This window comes from Bubalus bubalis, chromosome 11 (assembly GCF_019923935.1).
Source record: "Bubalus bubalis isolate 160015118507 breed Murrah chromosome 11, NDDB_SH_1, whole genome shotgun sequence".
Classification (NCBI taxonomy): Eukaryota; Metazoa; Chordata; class Mammalia; order Artiodactyla; family Bovidae; genus Bubalus; species Bubalus bubalis.
Window position 1 is genome coordinate 55,987,190 of NC_059167.1, and position 24,168 is coordinate 56,011,357.

Genomic DNA, 24,168 nt, shown 5'->3' on the forward strand with positions numbered 1-24,168 from the left:
AGTGAGCAGTTCAGTACCCTGGCCTGTGTGATAGAGTGCACACTGATGGCAGGTGTGCCCGTCAGCCATGGGAGGTGACACTCTGGAGGGAGTTTCGTATTTAAGAGGGCATGGACTTGGTCTGCTGACTTGCCCTCCCACTTCATCTCTCAGTTCTTCCTAAATAGGTGGGGGACACCTTCTTATAGGGGCTGCAGTAGTGGAGCAGGACTGTGAGGTTTTGTCCCAGGCCCCCCAAAGAGAAACTGCACCCCTCGTCAGCCTGCGCCCTTATCTGCTTCCTTGATCAGCCGTTTTGTGCTAGGAAGGGTATTGCCATGACTGGGTGAGGGAGTGAGTTAGAGGAACCAAATAGCACCAGGCATCTTGGGGAAGCTCTTCCGACCCTTAGGGAGATAGCAGGGGCGGCTGCCCTGAGCGGGTGCTGCTGGAGAGAGCTGGGGAGACCTGAGCTTTATAACTTTCACTTTACTTTACATCTGTTAAGCCAAGGAGCCATAAGAGGCCCCCCACCTCCCACTGAGCAGCCCCACCCCAGTCCTGCACCTTTCTGGGGATAGCCATGTCCCTGGAACCCTGACTTCTCCCCATGATGGATCAGTGACACCTCACCCCTACCCCACCCCTCATCCCCCCACCCCCACCACCCTGGTCAGCAGATGGAGATGAACCACAGAAGGGGAAAAGCAGCTGTTGCACCTTGGGGTCCTTGGGAACAGGCCCTTCTCTGTGGTGAAGTGAGTTGTGGGGAGAGCTGGTGCAGGGTCAGACAATGGCTTCTCCTGTTCCTCAGCAGGGATGGATGGGCTGGTGTCCCTGGGCAAAGGCAGGGCGAGGCAGTCAGGCTGGAGGGCTGGGTGTGGGGAACAGCACTGCATTTCCTGGTCCCCAGGGTGCGGGGGAGGGGAGGTGGGAGGAGAAGAGGGTGACAAGAGGGTGGGGCCGCTGTCACGAGTCCCACGCGTGCTGGGCCAGGGAGTTTCTCTCCTCAGGCCCCAAGTATAGTTTTATTATGTTACTTCTTTTATGTATTTGGTTGTGTTGGATCTTAGTCACGTCACGGGGGATCTTTCCTCGCGTCACGGGGGATCTTTCCTCGCGACACGCAGACTCTAGTTGTGGTGCATGGGCTCAACAGCTGTGGCATCAGGGCGTGAGTGCCCCTTGGCATCTTGGCATGTGGGATGTTAGTTTCCTGACCCGGAATCAAACCCACGTCCCCTACATTGCAAGGCAGATTCTTAACCACTGGACCACCGGGCAAGTCTCCCAAGTACAGTTTTGATGCACTCAATGGGATCTACCCTGGCAGAAGTGATCATTCCGTTTGGGTTATAACCTCCATCACTGCAGTATTTGCCAGCCAGATAGGCTAGTGAGCACCACCACGGTTCACATGCAGAGCACCTCATAGTTTTAGAATCGATCCTAGATGGGTAGAGTAAGGGAATTCTTCTAATTAGGAATTCTAATTTGATTGGAGAGGTGATGTGGCATGACCAAGGTCGCACAATTAGAACCAGAACTGAGATCGTACCTTCTGAGCTCCGGGCCAGTCTGTTTCTGCTCCTCGTGGCCTCCCAGTCACAGAGATCAAGGTCACCATGGTTGATGAACAACGGGAACCTCTGTCTCCATGTTACAGATGTGAAATGGAAGACAGCTCTGATTTTCCTCCCCTGTGTTCCCATCTCCAGGGGAAGAGGTTAAGGGTTAAAGTACAGGTGCCCCTGGCCTAGCCCTGACTCTTCATTATGATCTCGCCCTGGCTCAAGCCGTCCTGATTTTCAGCCAGAGCTTCACATGCCAACACCAGACTTGATGACAAGGGTCACTGCTGAGCCCGGAGACTCCTCTCAGGACAGGACTTAATGATGCCTACGTTTCCTGTGGTCTCTGGTATCTCCCATCCCTTGCAGAAAGGAAATGAGGCAGCTTTCCAGAAAAGGTGTGCAGTAAATAGATAGAAAACTAGGCATGCCAGTTGGTGGGCCAAGAAGGAACAATTCTGTGCCAAGCAGAGGGCTACATGGCCGTATTTGAACACTGCCTTTGGGGCTGAGCAGGGCAGCCAGGGCAGAAACAGAAGTGGGGTAGGACCCATACTGACTCATCTTACGGGACACGGAGGATTGCATTAATTGCTCCAGTGGGGACACAGACTTCCCTACACCCCCGGTTAATTCCAGTGTGTATTTCTTTCTGAGCGTGCTTTCATGTTCATATGTCTTTATCAGACACAACTTCATACCTCCAATTACAATTAACATTACATGACTGTTTGTTACTGTAAGTCATTATAACTGATTCTTTAATGACATGAAATACATTGTTAATGAATATACTCTTTCCCCTACTATCAGCTATTTAGATTATCTGCACTTTCCTTAATCATCAACTTCAGTGAACATCTTTGGGCATCTTTGGGTTTTTTTTCTATGCTTTGGATAATATCCTTAGGCAAAACTCCCAGAAGTAGAATTAGTGGGTCAAATGATGTGACTTTCTGGTTATTGCTAGTTAAATAACCCAAGGGTTCTGTCAAGTTAGAGGCACCAGCAGTGATGACCAGCAGTGACCATCAGCACCCACACAGCTCTCAATGAGGGCCTTGTGCTTACCTACTAGAGGAGCATCATAGCCCCTGTCTTCCCCCTTGAACCAGACCTGGGCTCTGTCCTCACACTTGGAGACACGGGGGAGCAAGGCTGATGAAAGTGTGGAAGGAGTTAAAGGCCTGGCCTGTTAGTTCTCAGATGAATAAAACCAGGCTCATAAATGCTAGATGCTGGCCACTCAAACTGGGGGGCCAGGTGAGGAGAAGTCCCAGGTATTCTCCAAATAGCCCCCAATCCCGGGGAAGAAGGATTTGACTGGAGGAAGCATGGAGACAGGTCACTCTTCCCCTTCTGCCTTGACCTTTTATCCTAAGGCGTGATTTGTGTTTGTCCTGACTTGTGATTTTTTTTTTTTTTTGCAGTTTTCTGTTTTTTGTATTCTTGTAAGCCCCTTCAAGTTCTTTCCAGAGTGAAGTTATAGGAGGAAAGGCTAAATGGGTAGGATTGCCAGACTGAGCAAAAAAAAAAACAAACAAAACCATACCAGGGTGCCCCATACTTAAGCTAAAAGTTTTCATTATTTATTCAAAATTCAAACGTCACTGGATGTTATGTAGTTCATCTGGTGGCCCTGTGAATGGACGTGCCATGTGAAACGATATTTCTTGAGTAACTCAAGTCAGCAGGTCACAAGTACAAAAATAAGAGGAGCCAGATGCTGTGTTAACCATATGTCCTGGTTGGCTTATCTCGACATGTATAATGTGAGTTATTTATGGCACCTTGAGGGTGCTGGGGAGCTCTCTCTCTGAAGGTTCCCAGGAGCCAGTGGGCCCGGTCAGGAGACTGGCTATGACTGCAGTGTGGTCTGGTCACAGAGTGAGGAATTTCTTCCTTTCAATAAAAGATGAGAGCGTCAGCGTGATGAGAAAGGAAGAAAAAAGGGGCCAGATTCACTTGCTTTTGTCTGGCCCCTGGCACTGGAAAAAGCCAGACACAAACTTGTCAGAGAACCTAAAGTGGAAACAGGTAGGACGTACAGCACCACGTGGCCGCCTGGTCCACTTGCCTCCTGGTTCTTCCTGGCTTAAGGTGACATTGCTTTCTTTCTCCAGCAAGCTTCCTTCCACCCTGACGTCAGTGAGGAGGTGCGCACCAGAGCCTTGCGGTATGGGACGGAGTGCACCCTCGGCTACCTGGACCTCCTGGAGCACGTCTTGGTGGTGAGGAGGGGCGTGGGCAGGGCTGGGGCTGGGGAGGAGCTAAGCATCCTTTCCTTGGGAAAATCCCACTTAGAGCTTCATGCAAGCTCCACTTGCAAGGCTTGGACTAGATGGAGCCAAAAAGCGTCTCACAATTCATTGCTTCAACTCACAAGATACAGGTGTAGACTGGAGAGAGGTGCCATTCAAATCCAAAAGAACTTGGGGAGGTCTGGAAGAGAGTTTGTTCAGGAGTCATAAACAACACCCCAGGAGAGACTTGACGGTAGCTCCCCTCCCTTCGTTACTTTTGCTTCTTCCCAAACCTAAAAAAAAGATCCATCAATTTCAGATATACAACACATGTACCTCAAAGACTGTCAAGCCTTTTGATTCTCTGGGCATTGAAATTTTTCTCTTTTCATGCAACCACATGCGGCTCACAGGGCAAAGGAAGGATCCAAGACAAAGATGTTTGGCCTCCTGGTTGAGGTTACCAGCTACTAATGACAGACCTGGGATCATGTCCTACTTACTATTCTCAGCTGTCCCCATCCTAGCATTTCAGTGCCTTCTCTTTAACTTAAATTTCCCTCTGATGTTAAGCATTTTTGGTTTTCTAAGGGAGCATTACTTACATTCTTCACCCAGGTAACTGTTGTTCTGTAGTCATGTTAAGTCGTGTCCAACCCCTTGGAACTCCATGGACTGTAACCCACCAGGCTCCTCTATCCATAGGATTTTCCAGGCAAGAATACTGGAGCGGGTTGCCATTTTCTTCTCCAGGAGATCTTCCTGACCCAGAGATCGAACCCACGTCTCCTGCATAGGCAGGCAGATTCTTTACCACTGAGCCACCAGTAACTGTGGTCAGTACAAAAGTGCATCTTTTGTTAGAGTGACCAGTCTGGGGTTCCTCACATTGGGCTCCCAAAGCCTGAATACTTGTGAGCAGAAGCCAGTATATCGCTTGTGAGCCAGCTGAGAACATCTTGGTCAGTCAGCGTTCGCAGGCACAAGCCTCCCTCAGCCAAACCAGCTCTCTGTGTTGGGACTGAAGTTTTCAGCCCATGAGCACACTTAGCAGGAAATTCAGTGTAAAGAGAATGAAGCCAGTAAGGCTTCCAAAAGATATCATTTTCTTGATGAGACGATCTGTTCTGGACACATGGAATCTTGTTATGTCCAAACATTAGAAAGCATAGTGGAAACAGTCTTAGGCTAAGGTTCAGAACCTCGAATTCAAATTCAGGCTCTGCCAAGAAACTAGCTCCACAACTGCCATCTATCTGGGCTTGAGTTTGCTCAGATGTTAGACAGGCAGCTTATTCAGGATTAAGTGAGACTGTGGGGAGGCCAGGGCACTGGCTGAGCTCACGCCTGCTGCACACTTTGTTGAAATACTTCTGGAAGGTGCCCGTCCTGGCTGAGCGGAGGTGCGGGGCTACAGCAACAGTGCCCACCTTGCTTCCTAAGTGGGCGCTCTCGCCTGACCCCCTGTTTCTCCTTGTCTCGCCTATGCTTTGACTTCTGTCTCGGTCGTTTAATACTTCCTTGTTGTTCAGTTGCTGTGTCCTGCTCTTTGTGACCCCATGGGTTGCAGCATGCCAGGCTCCTCTGTCCTCTACTGTCTCCTGGAGCTTGCTCAAATTCATGTCCACTGAGTCGGTGATGCCATCCAACCATCTCATCCTCTGCCGCCCCTTCTTCTTTCCTCAATCTTTCCCAGCATCAGGGTCTTTTCCAGTGAGTCGGCTCCTTGCATCAGGTGGCCATATTATTGGAGCTTCAGCTTCATTATCAGTCCTTCTGATGAATATTCAGAGTTGATTTCCTTTAGGATTGACTGATTTGATCTCCTTTCTATCTAAGAGATTCTCAAGAGTCTTCTCCAGCACCACAATTCTGGCATCTTCCTATTACTCACAGGAGGGATCCTCACTTCACCTGTTCCTCCAGGTCCGTTTCTTGGTTAATCCATATTTTTTCCCACTCCTATGTCCATATCTGTGTTGGACTGACAACTGACTCGGGGTTAGTAGGTCCAGGCCCCTGCACACCTTTGCTCTTGGTGAACCATTTAATGAGAATGTTACTGCATTGGGGCCCACCTGCAGTGGCATCTTTGCCAAATCCATGAAGCTGCATGGAACAGATGCAGCAGCCTTCAAGGCAAACAGTGAAGATGTCAAGATTCCTACCCCCCTAGTCCCGGGTGAGTTCTGTCTGCATGAGGAAGGACAGGTACCTGCACTTGTTTTGAGAATTTTTTCCCAAAGGAGAAGGAAAAGGGAGCCCTCATAGGGTCCCCTCCTTGACCTTAAGCCACCTGTAGCCCCTCTCCCAGTACCTGGGAACCAGATGCGGCATCCACCAAGGCGCTTCGTGTCTCCTCAGCTCCTCTCCCTGCACTCCATGTGTTAGTGGCAGAAGACAAGGCCTCCTGGGGGTGGGGGCCAGGGGGAATGGTCGGCCTCTTTGCTCAAGAAGAAGCCCAGGATTCCAGGTCTCAGTGAATGTGAGGGAAGACCTAGGAGCCGTTCCCAGGCCACACACTCAGAGACCCCAGCTTTATGGCCACTTAATGACTGTGTCGGACTTCCCAGGTGACGCTAGTGGTAAACAGCCCACCTGGCAACGCAGGAAACGTAAGAGACGCATGTTCAGTCCCAGAGTCGGGAAGATCCCCTGGAGGAGGGCATGGCAATCCATGCCAATATTCCTGCCTGGAGAATCCCATGGACAGCGGAGCCTGGAGGGCTATAGTCCATAGGGTCACAAAGAGTCAGACACAACTAAAGCGACTTAGCACGGACACAGTGACTGTCGGGCATCAGCCCTAGTGATAATCAGCAGGTTCTTCTGGAACAGGAAGGACACATTCCACAGGGAGACTCCACATCACCTGTGATTTGGGAGGTTTCATGTGAGGCCAGAGGTTGGCAATAGGGGAGCGACCACTCGCTTCTTTTCATGGACCCACGAGCACCACTGCACCTTACAGCTAGCTATGCTTCCCTGGTGTTTTCTGTTAGTTCTTCCTGATATTTACTAAAGAAGCAGGACTCTGAAACCTGATGTTTTCAAACCTAATTTGGTTGATTATGTGGTGGTCAATGTGTCTGTTAGAAGCCTGCCACCCGAATTTCTTTTTATTTTTCTATACAATTATTATCATTGTAACCCTTAAGTAAAGTAGAAGTATAAATGTCCTGTTTACCCATAGTTGTTTTGAGATTTACGGTGTGAAAAACGCTGGTGCTAATTTGAAATCACTAATAGGAAAAAAAGCTAGATGACATGAAAACTTTTATACAGCATACAGAATTGGTCTCATGTTTTACAAGAAGGATGTTATTGCCTTTTTATGGTGACAAGTGCTGATGGTTCTAATGTCCAAGGAGATAAGAATGAAATCACATCAAATATTTGTTTTAAAAAATTAGCTCATATATTTTTGTCTTTTTAGAGACTTGCACATATTCCATAAAGGATATTTTCCAATAAAAATACAGGAAGGAAACATCCAGATAATGTTCATTTTCATAAACATGAAAAATACCAGTTCCTGACTGAAAACGGTGGAACCTCTGTGACAGCGTTCTGACCTCCAAGCTGCACATAGTGGTAGTTTCCTTGGTCCTGCAGCTAAAATTAAGCTCACATTTCACCTCATGTGCCCTCACTCCTTCTCCAAACAGATTTGAAAGAAATCTGGGCTAATATGATGCTAAGTATGAGGAAGATTGTTCCACATGAGAGGCGCGCGTGCTTCGTTGCTCAGTCATGTCTGACTCTTTCTGACCCCATGAACCACAGCCTGCCAGGCCCCTCTGTCCATTTCCCAGCCAAGAATACTGGAGTGGGTTGCAATTTCCTTCTCCACGGGATCTTCCTAACCCAAGGATAGAGCCCACATCTACACTGCAGGCAGGTTCTTCACTACTTGAGCCACCAGGGAAGCCCTCCACATGAGAGGACCATGAGCCATAAGACTGCTTAGGACAGAGCTGGTGGAGCCCTGACCCAAGAAGAAATGAAGAAAATGGAAATGCACAGACATAGACACTAGTGTTCACTTCTGAGGGAACTTAGAGTCAGATAAAGAAAGCCAAATTGCAAATTCAGAGAAGACATTACATTTATTTGGAAATTACCTTTAGGGTAGAGGGAAAGAATACTAAGATAAGCTACTTGAGAGTGGTGAATTAAAAAGCAGTGAAAACTAGAGATTTACACACACACACCATACTCCCCATCCTCCCCTCCTCCTCACTTGGAGAAAGTGTCTGGCAATTTAGAGGAATAAACTGAGATCACTTTCAAGTGGTCCAGAGAAGTTCAGCTATCTTCTTTAGGGGCTGTTTTTCTTAAATTTAGACACAAGAAAATGTGGGAGAAGGTATCCTGCTTTGGCTTGTTCAGTTCAAATATCTTAGAGTCAAGGATTCCTCACCTGTTTTGGCTGATTTGTATATTTTAGTTTTACTTTAGAAAAAAAATCTTCAAACACAGAAAACCATGTCAACATTTGTGTGTCTACCATCTATAATTAACTTTGTTAATTAATATTTTGTCTTATTTGTTTCAGATTCTTATTTTGTTTAAAAAAAAACTCTCAATAATAATTAATTTTATATCCTTTACCAATACCATTCTCCTTTTTTTCTCTGTTGAGGCACGAATAACTATCATGATTTCAGCTTTCTTAACCTTTCATGGATTTGGGCCTCCCTGAATTAGCTAAAAGCCCATTTCCTGCCATCTCCCTACCCTCATAGGAGAAACATCAGCACATAAACACAAATGTCCCTTAAACTGTTAGGAGGATTCCCAGACACCCCGCTCCATCCTTTGGGAATTTAGAAACTCCAAATCGAGAACCCTTCCTTGGGGAATGATTTGTTTGTTTGTTTGAGAATCCAGTTATCAGTCTATAAATAGAGGGATCTAATTTAGGCAGAACCCTGTCCTTGCTGCCCTGGGAGCTACTTATGCAGCTTTAGCTGTGCCTGTTTGAGCAGTTTTGGCCTTCTGCATTTGCTGTTAGCTGGTTTGTCATGGAGGATTTCTACTGCAGGATGAGAGACAGCCAGTTGGCCTTTGCAGCGACCACAGTTCAATATTGCTGCTAACCTACAATATGAGCTCTTTGACAGGGTTAAAATTACCCTCACTTTCACTAGCTGCACTTTAATTCTGTTCTGTTTCCTGCTATTAGAAATCATGTTGACTTAATTGCAGAATAAAAATAGAACTCCTTTGCTCTGCCTTGTCTAAATAGGGTGCTTTGTTGTCAGAGCCGTTCCCTTTCTTAGAGCCAGAGTGTATACAGAAGTGGTTTTCTCTTTCCATCAAGGTTCTTTTAAAGACAGAAGTCTTTCACCACTCTACTAGGATGATTTAAGTGAATCTCCCTACCACACCCTTCATTTTTGTTCAGCTTTATTGAGGCATAGCTAGCATACAATAAACACATATTTTAAGTTTACCGTTTGAGTGCTGATATTTGAATACATCTGTGAAAACATCACCACAATCAAAACAATGAGTATATCTATTACTCTTCAAAACTTCCAGGCAGCCACTGATCTGCATTTTGTTATTATAGATTTGCTTACACTTTCCAGACTTTTATATAAAAGAATCCTCTAGTGTGTACTCTTCTTTGTCTAGCTTCTTTCACTCAGCATCAGTATTTTCAATTCCATCCACATTCTTATGTGTAGCAGTAATTTGACCCCTTTTATTGTTATATGGTGTTCTCTAATCTGTTTCCCTGTTGATGGATACTTGGGTTGTTTCCAGGTTTGATTGTTAAAAATAAAGCTGCTAAGAGCATCCTATATATGTGTTTTTGCCTATATGTTTTCATTCTCTTGGATAAATATATTAAAGTGGAGTATTTGTATCATAGTATGGGTATATTTTTAACTTCTTAGGAACCTACTAAATTCTTTTGTAAAGTGGTTATTTCCACTAGCAATTTATGAGAGTTCCCATTTCTCCATGTCTTTGTGAGCCCTTAGAATGGTCAGTCTTTTCAATTTTATCCATTCTAGTGGGTAATGAAGTGGTATCTTATTGTGGTTTCTTTTTAATATTTATATATTTTGGCCTCACCAGGTCTTAGTTTTGGCATGTGAGATCTAGTTCCCTGACCAGGGATTGAACCCTGGCCCCCTGTACTGAGCACATGGAGTCCCAGCCACTGGACCACCAGAGAAGTCTACTGCGGTTTTAATTTACAACATGGAGTATCTTTTATGTACCTGTTTTTCTTCTGTATATCTTCCCAGATGATCTCTGTTCAGATCTTTTGCCCTTTTTAATTGGATTTTTGTCTTATTGATTAGAGTTCTTTATATTTTCTAGGCATGAGTTCTTTGTCATGTCAGTGAAAAACATTAATAGTCAATCAAAGAAAGAAATGAAAATTTTTATTTGAGTGAACCTGAGGATTATATCCTGGGAGACTAGTCTCTCAGAGAGCTCTGAAAACTGTTTTGAAGAGATAAGTGAGAAGGCAGGCATCAGTATATATGTGGTTTTAGCAAAGAGAGTACATACAATTAAGCACTCATCTCGGGAGAAGCTTGCTGCTAGTCACTAGAAATAGACATCTTAGTTAAAGTGCTTTCACAGTATAAGAAGATGTAAGAATTCAGGTTCATTTTTAAAATCTCCTGAAAATATCTAATTCTCTGAGGACCAGTTCAGTCAGTTTTCCTGGAGCACAAAAGGCCTCATCCTTGCCCTAAGTTTCTTTGAGGATGTATTATAGGTCAGTAACTTAGTGGAGAATGACTTAATCCTTACAGGCCTGGATGGGGGGCAACATTCTTTATTTTACACTCCCTTCCCTTTCAGTTTTAATTGCAACCAGAGATTGGAAGGCATTTTGTGACCAATTTGTGCCACTGCACTAGAAATGCTCTTTCACAGGTCAGGCCAGGATTTTGTTGATAGGCCACTCAATGTGCTGTTATAGGACCAGGCCCTGTTAACAGTAACCAGAGGCCTCTGGACCGCCTGTCTTACTAGTCTGTTATGGTCCAGGATGCAGTTCCCTCTTGTTTCTTCTTCTGATATCATGAGTTACACTGTTACAGTCATTGATGTCCTGGCACTATATATTTGGTCAATCGTTTCAATTCACCTAGTCATTATTAGTTTTATCTGAAGCTCAGTCACACATTTTGTAATGCAAGAAACAATAATCTTGTAAAATAGGCAGAATACAAATAATTATTAATGCTGGTAGCATTAATAAGGTTGTAAGTATTTAAGCTGAGAACTTTCTTTAGGTGTGGCCCAGTATCTCCTCAGAATGTCTAAACAATCTACTCTGCATCCATCTCTATCTTTAAGGGAAATGGTATGTTGACATTGTACGTAAAGTTCACCAAAGAAGTCTGCATGAACATGGTGTGAATAGTGGGTCATTGTGACCCCTTACAGGATTGAGAAAGGAATTTTATCTTCTAAAGGAGTTACATGGTGGCATCAGAAGAAGAAAAATTGATCTTTATGGTTGAGCAGCTATTTCTGCTCTTGGGCAGAACATATAATGCAGATGCACAGTGCCCACTAGAGGGGAGCGAGGAGCCAAAGGGGATCTTCCCAGGGGATCTTCCCAACCGAGGGATTGAACGCAGGTCTACTGCATTGCAGGCAGATTCTTTATCATCTGAGCCACCAAGGAAATCCAACAGTGTCTGGCAGCAGGAGACAAATGTATATTTAAAAAGAGAAAAATGACAGCAATGCAGACCGAAAACAAACAAGTGCAGATAGAACTTGAGTAAAAATGAGAGTGCAACTAAGATATGTCTTATATCTAAAATGTTAAACATTTAGGAAGAACTGAATGTTTGTTTGCAAGTGTGTGTTAGTCACTCAGTCGTGTCCAACTTTGCGACCCCATGGACTGTAGTCTGCCAGGCTCCTCTGTCCATGGGGATTCTCCAGGCAAAAATATGGGAATGGGTTGCCATTTCTTTCTCCAGGGGATCTTCCTGACCCAGGGATCAAACCTGGATCTCCTGCATTGCAGGCAGATTGTACACCAAGGTTATCAAGTTATTTTTAGGATTATATCCCAGTGTGGGGGAAGAAAAACAATTTTCCTTCTGCTCTGAGTTCTTGCCTGAGATCGCATATAGTATGACAGATTAACCAGAGAACAACAAACAAAATTTTATTCACATGTGTACCCCATGGATAAATGGAAGCTACCCAAGGGAAAAACGAGTAATTCACAAACTGGCCTAAGCCACCCGATTATATACTGCCTTTAGGCAAAAAAAAAAAAAGGGGGGGGGGAGGTATATATGGTGTGAAGAGGCTGATTGGAGCAGGTGGTCAGGAAAAGCAGGGTTAATGAGGGTTAAGATTGTTAGCAGATTTAAGTCGGAGCATTTTTTCTTGTTGGACTGTACTGGGTCCTTGTTGCTTTGCGTGGTCTTTGTCTAGTTGCTGCAAGCGGGGGCTACTCTTTATTGTGGTGCATGGGTTTCTCGTTTCGGTGGCTTCTCTAGAAAATGCAGGCTCAGTAGTCGTGGCTGGTGAGCTCTAGAGCACAGGCTCAGCAGTTGTGGCCCATGGTTTTAGTTGCTCTGGGCCTATGGGATCTTCCCAGAAGAGGGATCGAATCCATGTCCCCTGCATTAGCAGGCAGATTCTTATCCATTACACTACTGGGGAAAGTCCAAGTCAGAGCCGTCTTCATTGACAGCATTCTCTTGTGATTTTGAGTCAGCCTTCTCTTACTGGTACAGAGAAGGAGGTTTCTTTTATAAATGTGTATTTCCCTTTCAAAGGGTAACTTCCCTGTTTTCAGAGCATCTCCTGTGTCTGATTTTTCTCAAAATAACCAACTGAAAGCAATCTGTATGCCAAAGAGGCACATTCTGAAGTGACATACTTTGCTACCAGCTTCCTCGCTTTCTTCTTTCATTTGGCTGCCTAGTTAATTCTCTTCTTGTTAACAACCTTATTGAGATATAATTGGCATATGACAAACTTTTCCAGTTAAGTCATACAGTTCCTTGATTTTCACTGTATTTAAGAGTTGTACAACTATGGCCATAATAATAATTTTAGAACATTTTCTTCTTCCCAAAAAGAGACCACATGCTCTTTAGCCCTCCTCATTCCCTTCAGCCCTACTCCTAGCCCAAGACCAACACTGATCTTTTTTATGCCTCAGAGTTGACTCATTGGAAAAGACTCTGATGCTGGGAGGGATTGGGGGCAGGAGGAGAAGGGGACGACAGAGGATGAGATGGCTGGATGGCATCACCAACTCGATGGACGAGAGTCTGAGTAAACTCTGGGAGTTGGTGATGGACAGGGAGGCCTGGTGTGCTGCGATTCATGGGGTCACAAAGAGGAGGACACAAGTGAGCGACTGAACTGAACTGATGAATTGCGTATTTCGGTCATTGCATATAAACACAATCATACAGCGTGTGGTCTTTTGTAACTGGCTTCTTTCATGCAGCGTGATGTTTTTAAGGTTCTAAGACAAACTCGCAGGTTCCTGCTTTTTAAAGTTTTAAAGCATAATTTATGTGTTCTGTCCCCTATTTAAGAAGCTAAGATCACTAAGGTTATTTTCCTGTGTTCTGCAGTTTTCATTCTTACAGTCAGCTTTCTACTCCATTTCTAGTTCATGTATGCATGTAGTGTGAGGAAAGGGTCAGGTTCATTTTCTTACCTATGGCTACCCAATCGTTCCAGCATCGTTTGTTGACACAATTATCCTGTTCTCAATCAGTCAACCAATATGGCCGACTGACTCTAGTTCTGGACTCTCTCCTGCTCCGTTGATCTGTATATCTGTACAATATCATGTTGTCTTGATCACTACTACAACTTGATCATGAGTCTCGAAATCAAACATTATAAGACTTGTAACTTTGTTCTTTTTCAAAATGGTTTAGCTGTTCTAGGTCCATTGCATTTTACATACACTTAGAATCATCTTGTCAGTATCTTTAAAAAAAAATCTTGTTGGGATTTTGGCTAGGATCATGGAGATATCTGAGAACAATTGATATCTCAATAATCTTTTAATCAATGAATATAGTATATATACCCATTTATGTGGGTTTTCTTTAATCTTTTCAACAATATAGTTTTAGCATGCACATCTTGCACATTTGTTATCAAATTTAACAGGTATTTCATGATTTTTATGCTACTATAAATGGTATTGCTTTTTTAAAAAATTTAATTCTCACTCCTAATATGTAGTAGCATATTGGCAGTGAAAATTTTTTTTTACTCACTGGTAATATGTAGAAATACAATTGGTGTTTGTAGATTGACCTTATATCTTGTGACCTTGCTAATAAACTCATTTATTTTACCTTTTTTCCTTTTTTTTTTTTAACAAATGCCTTAGAAATTTTTACGTAGACATTCATGTTATTTATAAACAAAGACAATTGTACTTCATTCATTTGTTCAGTCATTCACAGGTTTGTACTGAGTTAATATCTGCATGGTGACATGTGTAGGTAGGTCTTAGGGTGAGGAAATGAGAAAAACAGAACAGCTAAACTCAGAACAGTAACAAATATAAAATTTAGAAGAGTGCCAGAGGAAGGAGGGTAGGGATAGAGGCCTGGGAAGTGATGTTCAAGAATCTTTGACTGATCAGTTCAAGGGTATAACATAATGTCTTCTATGCACTGGTATGTCTGGGACTGGAATGTCTTCTATGCACTGGTATGTCTGGGACTGGTCAATGTGTAACCCTGTTAACTCTCCCAACCCCAGATTTTTCACCAAGCTTCTCTTAAAATTCTCTTATAGTTTTTGGATTCAAAAGAAATATTTTCCAAACTCATGAGAAAGAGTACAATTCCTGGCCATGTGAAAAGGGTATAGGACACCAAAAAGGGAATTTAACGTTTCATGAATGCCTACTGTGTTCCAGGCATTGTGCAAGATACTTCTTGTGTGTGATTCCGTTTGATGTTTATGCCACTCCTAAGGAGTAAACATTATTACAGTTTTACAAATAAGCAAACAGGTTCTGAGGGGGGTTAGTAATCTGCCCATTGTCACAAACCAGGAGCAGGTGAAGCCAGGTTTGAACCGCAGGTTTGACAAAGCCAAAGCCCATGCTTTGTCTACTGCTCAGAGGCTCTGAAACTGTCTATAGTCATCAGGAGTGGTGCTATCCTCCTGAATACCTGAGCATTTCTAAATCTCAGCATGACCCCTGTAAAGCATGGGTAAGAGATGCAGAAAAGAATACTGAAAGAAGGAAGTTTCAAGATTAGGGAGGAAGAAGATGGTGTAAGTCAGATGTAAATCCATGGGGGGAGGATGGTAGGGGGTGCTCGTCTGTTTCATAGTTCTGTTCTTGAATTAATTTGGGAAGAAATCAGCTGAGGATGTCCTTTAAATTGGATTAGGGTTATATTTTTTAGGATGTTTTTTAACACCATAAAAAAAAGGAAAAACAAAGCAAGTTTAAAGCCCCTTGAAGCTAGGTTTAAAAGAAGGAAAGTCCGTAGGACTTCTCCCAGGAGAGCTTGCAGTCAGAACCCTGGAAATGAGTTGTCCTTTTAGGAACAGCCCTCCTCTTGGGGATTTTTCCCTCCAAGATCCCACCTGAGTCACACGTGTCTTCTGGCCCCATATTTGCTTTGTCACAAGCACCAGATGACCTGTGGCCTTGGGCTTTCATGTTCACTCAGAGCATTCTTTCACCTTGGGTAATTTTCATGTGTGTAGATTTGTTTTAGGTACAAACAAAAGGACAACTAAGAACTTCATCTCCCTTATGGTCTCAGGGAAGTATGTCAGAAAGACCTTAGGAAAACCCCTGCTCCCCAACTTTTCATTTCTCACGTGAGGAAACTGAAGGCCGGTGAGTCTTGGGTGTTTCCCCTAAGTTTCTGAAGTCACTCAGGGACAGAGTTGCAACTTCAAACCAGGGGGTCCAGCTCTGCATCCACCAGCAAGAGTGGGCTTCCTGTCACAATGGCTGCCATCCTCCTTACATGTCTGACGTGTTCTTCACACAGATTCTTCAGAAACCAACACCAGAACTCAAGCACCAGCTGGCTGCTTTCTCCAAGCGCGTGGCTGGCGCCGTGACTGAGCTCATCCAGGCAGCAGAGGCCATGAAAGGTAGGCTGGATTCTCACATGTCATCCTGTGGGGCAGCCTGGACAGCCAGCTGAGCAGAGAAGATGTGCAGCCAACACAGGCCTTTCTTGACAGCCAGAGGAATAGAGTGAGGAAATTTTTAAAGGCAAATAGAAGTAGAGTTAGACTTAAAAAGTAATATCCTTCTGAAAACAAGTCTTTTCTCATACATAATACAAGTTATGTATTAAGTGCTTCAACATAAATGGCATAATCCATCTAGAACTGTTCACTTCTCTCTTAAGGGTCTTGCCATCCATTTTCTTCTGTATTTTTCTTTGAATATTTATTTTTATTTAAATAATACACTTCATGTTTAGAAATGGTGCTATCTGGGTACATTGTTTACACACCCCTTCATGGTTAACATGGAAGCAATCAGCTCACCCACGAAGGGTTTTCTAACCAATCTCCCTTTGTTTGCATTGAGGGGAGTGGTTGTTCTCTTCTGGGAACTCATCCTCATGAGTTCCCAGAAGAGAATGACAAATCTCTGTGCTCAGCATGATCTCATTTCTCCTGTGGATGCTGACTTGCATTCATGAGCTTTAAGTTACAAATCAGAGTAAAACTCAAGCTAGCCTCGGTCTGTAAGATCTTGATTTTTGCAGCTCACATTGATGGCTGCTTCTGTGGTAGGGCTGTCTGTACAACTGGGTTGGAAAACAAGGATCAGACAGGCGACCACTGCACCCAGTTGATCTCTACGAGAGCTTGGGGAGAACATCCCTTAGGAGAGTGCAGCTGGTCGGCTTATGGAGCATGCCTGCATGCAAATCCCGATATTGTTTGCAATTAAGTCACTGCTCTGAGTTCCACAGCTACAAAGAATGACCCTTTTTGGACTGATTTTAGGAACAGAGTGGGTGGATCCCGAAGACCCAACCGTCATTGCAGAAACAGAATTACTGGGGGCTGCAGCATCCATTGAGGCTGCTGCTAAGAAGTTAGAGCAACTGAAGCCAAGAGCAAAACCGAAAGTGAGTGTCCATGTGTGGCTGCTTATCTGATGTCAGTAGGTCTTCCAGTGGATGGCTGTGAGTGGAGCCAGGTGGGCTGCAGGGAGCTCATGTCCTTACCTGTGCTTGAACTAGTAACCTGCAAACCTGTTCTGCCTGCCTAGCACCTTTTTACAGGGTATGGAAAAAACCCAAGGGTGGGTCTTTCAGGTTAACCACCCCAAGAAATACCTTTGGGTAGCCAGAGGAAGAATCCAGGTGTTTCTTGAAACAAAATCGTGATTTTTGTTTCACTATTATATGAATCAGGTATTGGATGTTTTCTGTAGAAAGCCCCAGTAATTGAATGTGAGACTGTCACCCTGTAATTTTCTGGTTTCCACAATGCTTTTTAGCAAAAGTAGCAATGCTGGGTCTCTCCTTTCCTTAAAAATCAATAGAGAGCAATGTGAACCTCAAAAGTGGACCCAGTAACTGACTTTTTTCAGTACATGCTGGAGACTGTGGTTAACTGGCATGTTTTCTCCATCTATGGTTGTCATCTAGATAAATGCTGAGAACTTAAGATCATAAATATGTGTTAAGAGAAAGTCATTTAAAAGAAAGAGATACTTTAAGGTAGTGCAGTAGAGAGGACAATTAATATGTAAAAAGACGGTTCTCTGGTGCTGTCTGGGGGACAAAGCCCAACCCTGTAAAGAAACCATAATCCCGTCTCCCCCATGGCTGTCTTCACCAGGAGGATGGTGGAACCAAAGGGAACCATCTTTCTAATCAAGCAAGTCCCTGCTGATAACCTCACCTCCCTTCCAAGGACCCACATACATTAGGAAGTAAAATCTGGCTCTTCTCAAAAAAAAGTTGGATTTCCAGTTTAGATATGCCTAAAAGTATACCTTTAAAAAAAAAAAAAAAACAAAGGGTGGAGTTTGAGTACTAAAATACACCAAAGTGCTCAAAAGCAGTTCTTGGGCTCATGATGTATGTGAAATAGACATGGGCATATAGTCAATCTATTAAGTTTGCAAACCTTCTTAAAACCTTGGAATTCTTAGAGCCAGTCTCCTAATTGCCACTCTAAATTTGGTAAAGGCCTTTTTAAGAATTTCTCATCTAAGTTCAGAGTTTTAGCTTCTAGTTTTTGAGTTTGTCAAGGTCCTCTTTACTGGCCTTAACCTGAGGGTCTTAGGTGATACGAGATTTTAACCAAGTTTTTCTCCGCAAACTTCAGAGCTAAGTGTAGGGGCAAGGGCAACTCCATCTTCTGGACTTGACTTTATTTCTGCTTTATAAAATACGTTCAATGTGAGTGGAAAACTTCTTTCAGCTAAGAAGCAGGCAGCCATTAACTGCGATTTTGAGGCTTAAACTTAAATCATTTTCCTTTTCCTTCTCTGATTTGCCACATGCTTTCCCGTCCTCTGAGGAAAGCTTCGTCTGCTGGTGCTGCAGCCGTGTCAGTTGCTCTTTCTCCTGAGAATCAGCCTGGCGTTAATTTACCCCAGCACTTCCCAAGCTCTAAGAGCTGCTGTCTCAACCCCAGTCCTGTTGTCCTTCGGCAGGATCTTCCCGAGCTCTGTCTGCTCTCAATTCTGCTTCCCCTCTGTCCAGCTCTTGATTTATCTCATGATTCTTGATCTGAAAAACAAGGTCATTAGAGTTCCTACCCCATGGGATTATTGATATAACATATTAGATAATTTAGAAATAGTGTCTGACATGTCATAAGACTTAGTAATATCACTATCACCAAAAATGCACTTCTGGAACTTTTATCTACTACGTCCTAGGAAATGTCTGAAACAAAAGTTATTCCATGGATCCATGAGCTTATGGCCTTAGCTTAAAAAAAAAAAAAAAAAAAAAAAAAAAAAAAAACTCACACTGATTGAGTACCAAGCACATGCTAGTCAATCTCCTAGGTATTTTACATAGATTAACTCATCTGGTCCTTACAAGTCCACAAGGCAGCATCATTAGCATCCCTGCTCTAGGGATGTGGAATCAGAGGCAAATTACTTGCCAGAGTCAGGTGACCTCGACAAAGCTAGAAGCAGCATTGCATGGGCTCTGGGTGGCAGTTTAACCTGTTCCAGTCCTCTTGGCCTACCTAGTATCAGGAACTCTGGTGCAGTCCCATGGGGGATGTTTTTGGTTTACCCATACCCTTTGAGCCATTAATCCCACCTCTGGGAATCTGTCCGGAGGAGGAAATCCAGAGAGGATAAAAGTCTTGTGTGCGTGAGAGAGTTGCTCCTTTCATCCTATTCAAAGCAGCAAGAATTTGGAGGTGACCCTGAGTGTCTCCTTGAAGGATGAGTATGTAGCTGTTCAGAATAATGGATGATCAGTCTGTGTAGCATGAAGAAGGTGCTCCTGGCATAATATTAAGTGAAAAGAAAACAGGATGTGGAGTCATGTACTCAGTATGATCACAACTCTGTTAAAAGAAACACTTGTGAATAAAGGAGACAGGTGAGGAATGTGTAAGAATGATGGTGGGACTGGGGTGGTGGGAGGGTCTATGTCTTAAAATTTCATAAGACAATGTTTTAAAAATAATAGCACTTAAAAAGTTAGTGATGACTGCTGAACTGGGCCAGTGTGCGTTCCCCCGCTGCCCCAGGATCACCCAGCCTTTCTGTTTACAGTGTGGATTTATAAGGAAAGCCAGGGTCACAGTTGACATAAGTGTTGATTTGAGTCCCTTCCTTGGGGGTACCTACACTGTGTCACTCCCATCTTCATATGAAGGAGTATTTGGCCCTTCCTGAATCTTTAAAATGATTAAAAATCTCACTCCAGCCAGTGACAAAGGTTCCCACCACATGGATTGTGTTATCTATAAACCCATTCTGAAGAACCCATCACCCAAGACCAGATTCTGTGCCTGTCTGGGAATGCCATCTCCTCTGTGGTTAATGCCTGCATAAAATAAAATATCTTTCTTGACTTCAAGAAGGAATTTCTCCCCAGTTTAAAAAAAAAGATCCCAATCTGACATCATAATCAATCAGTCTTTTGAGACCAACCAATTCTTCCCATCCCCTTCCAAAATGGAAGTCAATCAATTCCAAATCCTCAGGGTTCGGTAAGTAGGCCATTCCTGCTATACCTCTGCCCCTGGTAACTACATAAAACCCCAGGCACCCAAGATTGGGTGAATGTGCTTTGCTTCTGTCCCTGGGAAGCAGCTCCACTGCTTTGAGGGAGTTTGGGGGATGGGCAGTTGTTTTCATCTCCGTTGCTTTGCCCACCACATTCCCAGGTTGCCTGTTTTAAAAACAGAATGATCCAGAGTTTGTAAAGATGATTCCTGGTATATTCCCAGCTTGGGCCCTTAAAAATGTAAGCATCTCTTTTTACCGGGAATCACCCAGACACAAGTAACAAATTGGCATCTTTGGATCCACCATTTGCTTGGAAAGATGGTATAAAGGCAAAATGAGAATGTCGGTGAGCCCAGGTGCATGTGCCTAGGATACCGCTGATGGCGCCGTTTCCATACCTGCAGACACACCTGTGCTCCACAGACAGGTAACGGAGGTGCCACAGAGGCGCCCTCCCCACCCCACCCCCTCCCGTGGCTGCAGCTTGCAGTGCTGTGCCCCATTCTCAGCTCAGTCAGACCTGGATGCCTTTCTGCAGGCCTCTGTGTGATATGTTTGATATATTAGGTTGTTATTTAATCCAACTATATATCAAACATATTCCTACAGTGTCTTGCCCTGTCTCCGGGGGTTCCTAATATAGCTTATAAGGCAACAGGAAAGAATATGTTAGAATCAGAAGTAGATTACTCATTACATCTCTTTTGTTATATTCCATTTCTTCTTGTAGCATTTAAAACCTGTATCTGTACTGCTAGATTATTTTGTTTATTATAGAAACAAATCATAATTAATGACGTTTCATAAGAGCTTAGGTATTATGTATAGCTTAGTTTTGTGCAATGATGAATCCTTAAAAGCTGTGCTCAATGTGGGGGAGTAAAAACCATGTTTGTGATACAGGGTCAGGATTATAACCTCCAGACACATCTAGATTTACGTTTCATTTTAATTCAGTTTTATCCTGATCTTCAATGTAGAAATTAGTAATTTTCACGATCAAGCTTTCAGCAAAAAATTCAAGCACAAATCAACTTTCTGTAACGTTGCTTTCCACCCACAGTAACAAAACGTATAAACCAAATCAGCCAAACCAAATGTATGGATGGTGAGTCACTGGGCTTTATATAAACCTTGGGGATGAAATATATCTAATAAAGATAACTCAGTGTGGAATATACTCTGTCTGTTGAGTTTCCTGTTGTAGGTTAACTTGTCAGAAGAGGTTGATAATATTTAGAATATGCCGACAATCAGAAAGTGATTTCATAGCCTAATTGGGTGCAACAGGAAGTTCGGGATTGTGAAACATTTTTTCCTGGCACGTAACAGCCTAACTCGGTTAGCTCTGACCTCCTCCCCCTAGAAGAGCCTGTGAAGGATATGTGAGTTCATTCTGATCTCTTTCAACAGAAGACTTAAAACTCTGCTTTCTGAAAGGGGAAGTTTTGTGCTAATGGCTCCGATTTTTGGAGCAAAGAGGATGCGCTCTTGTAAAGGTCACTCCTGAATATACAGACACTACTCTATGAAGATAGTGAGCCAGAGGTGTGTACAGGTGGATTAGGAAAGCCTCTTCTGGTGGGTCTAAAAGCCAGCCCCACGCTGCTGGCAGGGACTGCCTAGTGACAGGTCACAGCAGCAGACAAGTGGTGACACAGGGGAGGTCAATACAGTGTTGGGGCCCCAGCTTCCAGAGTTAGGAAGTGGAGCCTGTCCCTGGGATCCTCCTCATTGAGAAGAGAGCTATATGCCAGCCAAGATGCTGCCATAGTCAATGCTACCTTCACGCCGCTAGATGGCGTTGTTTTGGGTTTTAAGCCCAGTTAAAGTTGTTTGCCAAAATGACAGATAGTCATGGAAAAGCAACAGCAAGCTGCTCTGAATAATGAAAAGCTCAGTTTAAAAGGACTTGAAGTTTGAAGCCCCTACATTAGAATTGATGTATCTTTTTAGGGTACATTTTGCTGTTGACCAACAGGCTCTACTGATTAGTTGGGCAAATGGGAAAAGGCAGCCAGATGTTCAGGGAGAAGGATACAGCATTTTCTCTATGACCAAGCAGTGGACATTGAGCTCCTGTACCACTAGCTGCTTCCAGGCCAGGAGACGTGAGGTGGGCGGAAGAGTAAAGGTGAGTGGGGCCCCTAGTCAGCATGTATTCCCACATGACTCCCCACCAAATAGAGCAGTGGGTCTCTCAGACCCTCCTCAGACACACACAGGATTCATGTCACATGACTTTACAGTGTAACAATTCTACCTAATTAAATCTTTGGAAAAATCCTGTCATCTGTTCTTCACCCATGCTTCCTAGATAGACGCTCGAGTGCCTATATATTTTTTTAAGAGTTTGACACATCTTTAAGAATTTTTCTATCAAATAGAAAGCGCAATTAGTAGATTCTGATAAAGGATGCTGCTGCTGCTGCTGCTAAGTCGCTTCAGTCGTGTCCGACTCTGTGTGACCCCATAGATGGCAGCCCACCAGACTCCCCCGTCCCTGGGATTCTCCAGGCAAGAACACTGGAGTGGGTTGCCATTTCCTTCTCCAAAGCATGAAAGTGAAAAGTGAAAGTGAAGTCGTTCAGTCGTGTCTGACTCTTAGCGACCCCATGGACTGCAGCCCACCAGGCTCCTCCGTCCATGGGATTTTCCAGACAAGAGTACTGGACTGGGTTGCCATTGCCTTCTCCACTGATAAAGGACAGATGGATGGATAGATATCTGTAGCATAAATCTGGAATGACATACAGGAAAAAAAGAACAGAAATAGCAGTTAAAAGATTATTCCAGTGGTATTTAAAGAAAGTGGTGGCTGCTGTGGGAAAACTGCTCCCAAAATACTAATCGGACAAGCTTGGACTTTGTCCATCAGATGTTGCAGAAACATGCAGTTATTCCACATCTGGGTGCAGAGGCCAGTCCCTTCCCAGGTGGCTGGCATAACCATTTGGCAGCGCTTTCTCTCTGGCACCTGCTTTGTCTGTTGACTGTTTCCCTGGAGTTTCCCCTGGGACCAGATCAACCTGGGGAGACCAGGCCAGCTGACCAGCTCTGGTCTCTTGGCAGTTCCCGTGGTTCTGAGAAGTTTCCCTTTTATTAGGACTAGTAAGCGTGGTAGTCCTAAAGACAACCCAGCTGGGGTCCTCCAGAAGAGAAGCTGACCTGGCTCACATACTGTTCAGGTGTTTGAGTACAGGTAAGGTCTCCCCTCCAGCTCCTCTCAACTCAAAATCAGAAGCAAAATGCTAGTGGCCAGACTCACTACTAAAAGAGAGGAACCTGGGACTGCCTGTTCCACTCAGGTTTCCATCTGGCAGGAAAATGCTCCACTCACGTTATGGAAGTTCTTGTTGTTTGCCTTCTGTTTTTTTTTTTCCTGGAGGACATTTAAATTATATGCAGATGTTCACACTTTAAAAAAATTATACCCAAAATTTTTTTTTAATTTCCGATGTGATTTATGACCTTGTTTTTAATTTTAAGTGTCTACAAGGCCTTCGGAGAAGGCAATGGCACCCCACTCCAGTACTCTCACCTGGAAAATCACATGGACAAAGGAGCCTGGTAGGCTCCAGTCCATGGGGTCGCTAAGAATCAGACATGGCTGAGCGACTTCACTTTCACTTTTCACTTTCATGCATTGGAGAAGGAAATGGCAACCCACTCCAGTGTTCTTGACTGGAGAATCCCAGGGACAGAGGAGCCTAGTGGGCTGCCGTCTCTGGGGTCACACAGCGTTGGACACGACTGAGGCGACTTAGCAATAGCAGCACAAGGCCTTCAGTAACACCAAACACAACATGATTCCTAACTGGAAAGATAGTGCAGTGAGTTGTAGTCTGGTTTTAGTGGCCAGCTGTGAAAGAGATGACTATGATGCTTATCAGCACTCAGCAAGGTGATCCCTCAGAGGAGGTTTTCAGGGAGGGAGGCAGAAATGAGGCTAGTGACCCTTAGGCCATCTCCTATGGTTGTCTTCAGCTCCTTCACTGTCAAGTCCATCAGGGGAAGGGACACGATGTTTCAGGGATGTAATTCACAAAGACAAGAGCAAAAAAGAGGACGACAGGTGGAAACATTCTTCCTCTGCCAGGTGCATGCCCAGGGACCTGTCTGGGAGGATGGGCTTGGTGGACGTTAGTAAAGATCCTTTAGGAAAGAG

At 44.1% G+C, this 24,168-nt stretch overlaps 1 protein-coding gene across 7 annotated transcripts in view; it reads left to right on the forward strand.

Annotated features, from left to right (window-relative positions):
- TLN2 (talin 2) overlaps positions 1–24,168 on the forward strand; it is a 502,016-nt gene that overhangs the window by 460,265 nt on the left and 17,583 nt on the right. For all 7 annotated transcript variants that reach the window (XM_044925074.2, XM_044925075.2, XM_044925072.2 and 4 more), the window contains 3 exons: positions 3,674–3,781; positions 15,808–15,913; positions 16,787–16,911. In XM_044925074.2, coding sequence (XP_044781009.2) covers positions 3,674–3,781; positions 15,808–15,913; positions 16,787–16,911 — 339 coding nt within the window. The remainder of the gene's footprint in view (positions 1–3,673; positions 3,782–15,807; positions 15,914–16,786; positions 16,912–24,168) is intronic.